Here is an 8,884-nt window from a genome sequence, read left to right as displayed (position 1 = left end):
TTTTTTTTTTTTTTTTTAAAAAAAAAAAAGGATTAATTTTATTGATAAGCATCTAACTGTTGCTGAGAAGATACAAACGGTGATTGAAGACAAGATGGAGACAAAATACAAAAAGAAAGAAGAATAATCATGATAATCATGAAAAGTGGGAAGGGAAAAGAACAGTAAAAAAAAAAAAAGCTTGCGTGTGTCAAAGAAATCGGTGATTTGGCTGAGATGAGATGCACAGCAGACCGGTCTGGGAATGGGCGGGTGGAGACTAGACGGGATTAGGACTAGACAACGGATAGTCCAACCACGCAGCCGCGCGACATCAGCCGAACTGCCAGCCTGACAAGACACGGACACAGAAAACACAGACCCAGACCCAGAACCAGAACCAGAAGCCAGACCTGCGCAAGGATCTTTGGCTTGAAGCTAAACTAGCGCCCATTTTCTTTTTCCTTTTTCTTCTTTTTTAGTGGATTCTTGGGAATTTGGTTTTTCTTTTCTTTCTTTCTTTCTTTTTTTTTTTTTTTTTTTTTTTTTTTTTCGCCGGGCTTTGCCGCGCCTACAGTGAACGACTCAGTCCTGCTTCTTTTCGCTTCTCTCTACCAAACCGAGCACGGACTGAGTGGACTACTAGGCCCGAACGAGCTGCGGGACCTGGACAAAATGCTTGCACTTCGTATTCTGCAGAAGGCACGGGAACACTCGAAGAAAGTTGGAAGGATCATTAATCACGAGAATGAGGGACAGGTTGGGATTTGATTGCGCCGTAGTTCAGCCAATCCGTGGAAACCGGTGAGCACATCGCGTGGATACTGATAGATGGAATGAAGAAGGGCAACAAAAGGCGAACCAGACCACCACCCCCCCGTTTGCCTTGAGACGAGGAATGGTTCTTTGATTGCGAGGCCGATGTGATTGATGAACGGGGGAGACTAGGCCCGTGCGAGGCCAATAACTAGCCTAGAGCAGTGGATACAAAAGGGTAAGAAAACTGATATGGATGAACAGGCCATCATTGTTTCCGGGCCCCCGATGAGCCCATTATGGCTCCGGCGCGAGACGTATGTTTCTCAAGAGGCCATTATGCAGTCTCCGAACAATGCATCTGACGATTAAACCTGTCAGTCACCATCCTTTTTCTTTTTGGATGGCCGAAGGAACTCAACGACTCGAGGTACAGATTCTGTGCATACAATCTTGTGTGAGGGCCTGTGTCTCAATCGAATGCTAATTTTATAAATTTATCCTCTTTTCTTTATTTATATTTATATTTATATTTATTTTTATTTTTATTTTCTTTTGCTCTATAATTTTCCCTGCTAAGGTGATAGCTCCAAACTCCCTATGAAAATCCCTCCATTCCCTCCACCTGCCATGCATTCCCGGACGCAAGGAGGCAGAATAAGACACAAAAGAAAAATTGGCCTTAAAAGAGCTAGACCTCCTAGGCAGGTGTGGGAGGGAAAAAAAATCCAATCATGGCAGAATAAAACCAAATAATCTAGAAATAAATTCCTAGAATAAAAGCGAGAAGGAGAAGAATTAATGGAGAGCGGAACTTTCGCTTACTTGGCCCCTTTTCAGGCTTATCGGTCTGCGATTCATTTCTTTCTCTTCTTTCTCGATCGGATTCATACCGAACTTGGTCCACTTCGTGTGTTCTGTTTTTGCTTTTTGCGGCTGTTTGTTTTGGTTTCAATCGGAGACGTATTATGTAATGTTACTTTGGTTATTAGTATTATTATCTCTTCAGCTCTCTCTCCATATGTCGATCGAACACGGATCCCTCCCAAGTCGCAGCAGCGATCGTCCACCGCAGTGCTAAGCTTATTCTCTCCTGCTCCACCAAGCAGGGAAACACTCAGCTAGAGGTTCTTCGAACTTTGGCCCAGCTAAGTTTAGGAGATATGGATGGCAGGGAACTCCACATGTCTACCATTTCCCTTCATCCCGGGAGTTAGTCTCTTTGGATGACTGAGGCTATCATTTCTGGGATGATTGATCAATCATTCCGTCCAACGATTCCGACGCATACCAGTGTCGGATAGCCATCCATGAGTTGAATATATGACCCTTGTTGAAGTCACTTCGATCTGAGTCTACCCGATGGGGTAAGAGTCGGAGAAGGGAGAGAACGTCACGAGCTTTTCGAGCTTTTCATATGATGTGAATCATAATCGCGATCGAGATACCTCCTTCACGGTAGAATCCGAGTATAGGAACGAAGTACCTTAAAAAAGACCATCCTTTTTTTAGGTTGCCTTCGACCGTGGGTACAGACCGAAGGGTGGGTGTGGACTTGGAGCCCTGTCAACCACGTTGTCGGTGTTGATCAGTTGAGGGCTAGTTAATTACCGTTCTAAATATAATGGAGTAATGGTAATGGTACCTAGTCTCAACTAGTACCCTCTACCTGAAAGGGCTCGATAAATTAAAATTACCCAAGGAATTCCGTTGGCCTTGGTTGAATTACCCTAAATCTTCTTTTTCCTTTCTCTTTAGATTTTTTTTTTTTTTTTTTTTTTTTTTTTTTTTTTTTTTTTTTTTTTTTTTTTTTTTTTTCCTCCCCCTTCCCATCCATCTGTCGGGACACCTTGTCTCTCTTGCTTTAGCTTCCTACTACTCTTCAGTTCATACACACCCACACTCAGGTAAGGTAAGATTAGTGAAAAGGTGTAAAAAAAAAAAAAGAGAGAGAGAGAGAGAGAGAGAAAGAAAGAAAGAGAAGAAAAGTAAAAAGGAAATTCCTGGCCATCTGGTTGGTTTCCCGAGGGGACTAATCCTCAAAGTGCCTTAGCTTCCGGCGCTGATTCACTGTCTTCCTTTTGGATTATTTATTATTGCTGATTTTGGATTTGGGGGGGAATTTTTTCCAAGTTTTTTATTATATTTTATTTATATGTATATTTTTCCTCCCTGGTAATATTTGACCTTCTTGTTGTCTCGCTGGTAAGGCGAGCCTTTTTTGTTTTCTAATTTTTGTTTCTTTCGGGTTTAATCTTTTGAATTTTCTATTTTTCTTTTTTTTTTTTTTTAATCTTTTCTGTTTTATTTTGGATTTAGACCCCCCGACAAGCAGTCCCCGCGCTGGCCAGACCGGGCGCTGGACTGGTCTGGATACGTCCCCATTCCTCATTGCTGGGGTTTGGTTCTCGCTCTTTTTGGGTTCCCTTCAACTTAAATCATTGATACGCCGGTTCGGACTATACAATCAACCCAAATAATAAAATAATAAAATAAGATAATAAGAAAAGTAATAATCCCCTCTTTCATCTCGCTTTTCCCTTCAATTCACTTTCACTTGGACTCCCTACCTCGACTTACCATCTCCCATCAACACCTCTTCTTTTTAATCTTTCCCGCCAACGACCTTCTACCACTCGGATTCAAACTTATTCAACTGATCTGACGATCGCTCATTTAGGACTTTCTCCCACACACTCAATCCATACACACTCTCTGTCTGGGTATTCGCTCGGGTGCATTTTGGTCACTCACCGTCGACTGGGATCGTTCTGTCGATTTTTACCAGTACAACAGGCCATGCGGCTGTCTTGATTTCGCCCCCCCGAGTTTCGCTGACTCTTCTCTTCCCCCCGGTGGATTCTCTGTGATCGGTGGTCGCCGAATCATCACCGCCGGACCGTCAGGATATGCCTCCCGTATAAGAATTAGGTGGAAAAAACCTCAAGAAGCGCATCACCTCGAATTCGACTGGATAGCGACCGCGAGAATCGGGCACGTTTGACAGGAATCAAACAAGAGTCGATCCTCCCTCTGAATCGCATTCTTCCTCGTGGGTGAATCCATTCAGATCGCTAGTCCGCGATCATCGCCCCTCCTGGATCCTCCAGACGTCTCTGGGGGCCTGCCTGGCAATCGATACTGGGCGATCGGAGGCGATACGGGATACCCTACCGGCAATCTTACCCCGACCTTGGCCAGTCCTCCGTCCGTGGACTCGGCCGACCTGTATCACTCGCTAGGGTTCTCACGAGTCACTACCGCCAACCTGGCTACTCTCGCGGTTCCGCCACCGGGCATGGGGACGGCGCTAGATGCGCTGACTGCCCCTCAGCCGTTGAACTCGCGCCGACCCGCAGCGCCGTCGCTGCCCAGCTTCGAATTGCCGCCGCCTAACTTCCAGATCGGAGGAGCCGCGGTGAAGTATCACGCCCATCCCGCGCATCCCCAACCGCCGCACAATCCCAGTCTCAATAGCCTTTTGACGCCGCCCGCCTCGACACAGTCCGGCGACACCCCGACGACGACCACCGCCGCTGTGGCAACCGCCGCCGTTTCCGCATCCCCTGATCCGACCTCGACCTATGCGCCCGCCTACTGGCAGGGTCACAGTTCATACGGGGGTGCGTCCGCCGCACCGCGTCAATCCTGGAGCGCGGGCGTGAACTCCTACCCTCCGCGAGACACATTCTCTCCACCTGTAAACCATCTCCATCGAAATCCGACAACCTCGCCCCCGGGGACGGAAGCGATCCCCAGCCAACCGTACGACATGAATCAATTGCCCCCCTTCCAGCAGCCGCTCGCGTCGAGTATGCCGGGCTCGAACTCGCAGCATCACACTATGGCGCATGCGATGCTCACCGCGCAGGGTGGGCTTCCAAACCCGCCTCCGGCACCGCCATCTCTCCCGTCGAACGACCCATATATGACCAAATCTTCCTCCGCGCCCTCGTACACCAGCATCCAGCAAATGTCTAATGCCCCGGGTGGATATGCCCCCTACGGGCAACCGGGCATCGGGATTCACCCCCCGGGACGGGTGGCGTCCAATCCTCCCCCGCATCATCTCAGTTACCAGCGACAGCCGTGGCCCTCGTACTCGTTGCCCGCGATGAATGGACCGGTAATGACGAACGTACACAATCCGAACGGACAGATGTCGCTCCTGGGTAGCCTCCAACCGAACCTACTGGGATTCAACAGCGGCCATATGGCCAGCATGCAACAGATGTACCCCGGGCACCCACCCCATGCCGGGCACCCACCCGGTCCGGCAAACGACCGTCCCTTCAAGTGTGATCAGTGCCCACAGAGTTTCAACCGAAATCACGACCTCAAGCGACATAAACGGATCCATCTCTCGGTGAAACCGTTCCCGTGCAACCATTGCGATAAGAGCTTTTCTCGCAAGGATGCATTGAAGGTGAGACCTCTGTCGGCTTGTTCATCCCGCGCGTGGAATGAAGAACTAACTGGAACAGCGACATATTCTTGTTAAAGGCTGCGGCAAAGACGTGTCTGACTCGACTCCCCCGAAACAGGAGAATGACGGGGTGAAACAGGAAGACAAAGACCTGGACCATTCGGTGTCGATGTGATAAAAAACCTTTTGTTTCTCCTCCCCCCCCCTCCTTGGGACCGCGAATTTTGAACCTCATGATCTCCATTCCCGACTTGACATATTCTATCTTGACTTCTCCTTCGGATTGACAACCCACACCATCTCCCACGTCTTTGAATTTTGTGATTTATTATTCTTGTATGCTCCACGATGCGATTGTATTTGGCTTGTATGTACCTTGGCGAGCCGGTCGGATGGGATGATTGATTATATTGACTGCTCTGTGATCTTTTCCTCCTGATTTTATTTTATTACCCTTTTTTTTTTCACTTTTTATCTTCGTGAATGGTTTGGCATCAGCGAGGGATAGCCGGGATGTATGTACACGTATGTAGGTAGAGGCGTTGTCGGAAACTATTGGGATCAAGTATTTGACGGCAAATTGATTTCGGAACGAGTCTCCCTTGCAGCGATAAACAATATCATACATATGCGGACAGGCTCTACTGTGTACAAAGTCAATCAATTCAAGATAAGATTATCGTACTGTGAGATGTGTACATTTAGAATATTTTTCCTTGACACGACGGAAACCCCACTCCTCGAACCAAACTATAACATCAAAACAAGATCAAGATCAAGATATCAAACATCCTTCTTCCCCTCCTTCTTCTCCTTAGTAGAAGAAACCCATTCCTCCACCAACCCCCTATAGTCCTCCACCCCGTACGGCACCAACCACCTCACGCCGCCTTCCTTCCTCCCCACGTCCAACCCCAAATCCCGCAACAACAGATCTACATACGGCACCGCATCAAACACAAAATCCGGATTCCGGTGCCCAAATCCACCCCGATACCGATGGACCCCGAACTGCGTATGCAGGGCCGTTTCCCAGACCAGATCGGCATCCACGTCCGGGTCCGTGGCTGTTAGGAGCTTGCGCACGGCCTCGGGGCATCTCTCCGTTGATGAGGGTGTCAGGCGGTTGGTGAAGTAGGCGGAGATCCAGAGGGCTTGGGCCTGCGCGAGCATTGTGGTGTTGATTGTCATTGCGAGGCCCATGAAGGCTATTGAGCGGGTTTGGGCTAGGGTTGGGGAGGCAGGGATCATGAAGCGGGAGAGGCGGAACGGGTGCTTTGCTGTTGCGGGGGAGTCCGGGGCGAGGGGGGTGTAGTTCGGGGCTATGGGGGGAGGGTGGGCGAGACGGGGGAAGCGGGATAGGATTTCGGTGTCGGCGGCTTTGATGACGGACTCTGGGATGGGGTCGTTGGACCAGGGGAAGCCGAGGGTTTCGGGGAGGGAGGACGGGCGGAAGTCGAGGTTGGGGGTTGCTTGCCAGCCTGTTGAGCAGATTAGGGCGTCGGTGGGGAGGGGTTTAGATGAGGCGAGGTGGATGGTGTTTGGGGTGAGGTGGCTGATGTGGTCGATATGGATGGTGACTTTGTTGGTGGTGACTAGGTCGAAGAAGTTGGTTGGGTAGTTGAGGATGCTGAGGCTGGAGGCGATCCAGAAGGGGCTGAACCAGGGCTTCAGTTTGCGCGTTTCTGGGTGCGCGTCGTACTGGTTTAGTTGGATTACGTCGTTGCCCAGGATGCTCCAGAAGGCGTCGACGATTTTGCGCCCGATCCAGGTGCCGTGCAAGAAGCTGCGGATGCGATGGCACCCGTCGGCGGAGCCCCAGATGCAGGGGCTGAACCAGGTGAGGAGCCGCGTTGTGACGAGCTTTTCGAGCCATTTCTTCAGGGGCGTTACGTAGGGTGGTGCCATCCACACTGGGCCGTGGCCGTTGTCGCGGATTACCCAGTCGACGTGTGCGCCGGCTGTCGCGGCGGCGTACACGGCGTCCCAGGCGGATTTGGTGCCGCCGAGGACGGTGATGCGCTTGTTGGCTTGCAGGAGGTCGTCCTGGTACTGGAGGAGGTCGCGGCAGTGGAAGAGAGGCGCGCCGAAGGTGTCTTGGCCGGGGAACGTGGGTAGAAACGGTTGGGAGGTGATGCCCGTGCAGACGATGAGCTTCTTGCTCACGACGGTCTTCTCCCCGTCGTGGTCGTTGACGGTCAACGTCCATGTGCCGTCGGGATTATGTTCCGCGATGCGTACCCGCGTGTTCAGGCGGATGAAAGGGGTGAGCTGGAAATGCCCGACGAACCGCTCCATATAATGCTGGATTACGGTTCCCGGGATATGCTCGCCGGGCTTGACACCGAACGACTCGTCCATGGGGAAATCGCTGAACTCGTAGGTGCCGAGCATATTGTTGGACTTGAGGCCGGCATACAAGCGGTGCTTGGCCCACACACCACCGACCGAGGCGGCGCTCTCAAACAGCACGATGGAGGCCGAGGGATCGACTTGGTGGTATGTCTTGAGGGCAGCGAGACCACTCCATCCTGGCGACGCAATGTGAGCTGACAATTCATCTACAGCTTCCCAAGACCTGTCAGTTTCAGATATGTGAACGTACCCGCTCCGATGATGGTCACATCAGTAGTCTCCATGATGTTCAATTCACTGGTACATTCAATTTGGATTGGCAGGTTCAGCTCAGGATGATCCAAGGGGAGCGCATTCCTCCGCAATGGCCGACGCGGAGGGTATTTCGTTTTATTTGGAGAAGAGGGACAGAATTCCGAAGTGGACACCTAGTTATATTAGAGCATGCCGATCGTCGGAATGGCACTCATCCTTCCGGGGAACCAGAGAACCGTTGGAACTCCCGCATTCTCCCCAACAACCGATCAGGCAATATGAAGGGGGTAAAAAAGTTTTTCGCTACTCGCACGGAGCTTGGGCAATTAGGAAAACTAGAAGAAGCCTGGTTGCATCGGGCGACCACTAAAGTCAGGCTAAACGGCGTCGGGATTCTAAACGGGACCGAAAGAAGTAACAACTACCACCGTAGAAATGATAATCGGTGGAGCTGTGGAGATTCGACGGTTGACAGACGCCTCTATGCATTGTTATTGGGAGATGTGCCGACTCTGCATTGTTATCTTAGTCGGTTTCAAGTGGGCCCAATTTTTTTTAACTCACCACTCTGGACGAGTGTGTACTTTTGTGTTTCTAGTTGATAAAGAAGATTTGTGTTAGACTTTATATCTAAAGTAAATCATGCGAGATATCGAGTATCACTTTTTACTGATCAAAAGAGGGCTTTTCTCGCATGCCACATCACAAACCCTAATATATCCCAGCTCATTTCCGACAGTGGGCAACGAGCCATGAAGTAAAACCATCAAAAATGCAACAATACATTCATCTTATAAATAGTAATGGTAATAGTAAATAGCTCAACGGGAAACGATCCACCCGGTCTCCGTGATTACACCTTGGGTGCCACCCTCTTTGCCCAAACCGGTAACAGTACGGTCGTTCATTAGGAGATAATGGAGCCAGGATGAGCGTTGCAAATCTTCACGGGCCGTTGAGACCCAATCTATCGAACCGTGTTATTGAAGGGCGAGTTTTGATTACAATTCATCTTCCCCCCTGGATAGATACATCGATTGTGGGTGATCCATGCCGCCAGTTATAAAACTTCTTTTATATAACCACAGTTCACTCGCCCGCCCCGTTGCCTTC

The 8,884-nt window shown here is 50.0% G+C and overlaps 2 protein-coding genes across 2 annotated transcripts; one reads left to right on the top strand and one right to left on the bottom strand.

Annotated features, from left to right (window-relative positions):
- The first annotated feature begins 3,624 nt into the window (after nt 1-3,624).
- BDW43DRAFT_256622 (putative C2H2 finger domain protein) lies at nt 3,625-5,640 on the top strand. The gene is made up of 2 exons (XM_032039878.1): nt 3,625-5,161; nt 5,220-5,640. The coding sequence occupies exons 1-2, from the start codon at nt 4,034-4,036 to the stop codon at nt 5,334-5,336; spliced, it is 1,245 nt and encodes a 414-aa protein (XP_031894039.1). The 5' UTR covers nt 3,625-4,033; the 3' UTR covers nt 5,337-5,640.
- BDW43DRAFT_256637 (flavin-binding monooxygenase-like protein) lies at nt 5,591-8,003 on the bottom strand. Its single transcript, XM_032039879.1, has 2 exons — nt 7,767-8,003; nt 5,591-7,692 (listed from the first exon to the last, which is right to left on the bottom strand). The coding sequence occupies exons 1-2, from the start codon at nt 7,798-7,800 to the stop codon at nt 5,945-5,947; spliced, it is 1,782 nt and encodes a 593-aa protein (XP_031894038.1). The 5' UTR covers nt 7,801-8,003; the 3' UTR covers nt 5,591-5,944.
- Between the last annotated feature and the right edge of the window lie 881 nt (nt 8,004-8,884).

The sequence above is a fragment of the Aspergillus alliaceus genome (genome assembly GCF_009176365.1).
Source record: "Aspergillus alliaceus strain CBS 536.65 unplaced genomic scaffold BDW43scaffold_96, whole genome shotgun sequence".
NCBI classification, from domain to species: domain Eukaryota; kingdom Fungi; phylum Ascomycota; class Eurotiomycetes; order Eurotiales; family Aspergillaceae; genus Aspergillus; species Aspergillus alliaceus.
The sequence above is the reverse complement of the archived record's forward strand: the minus strand, read 5'-3'. Positions and strand labels throughout refer to the sequence as shown.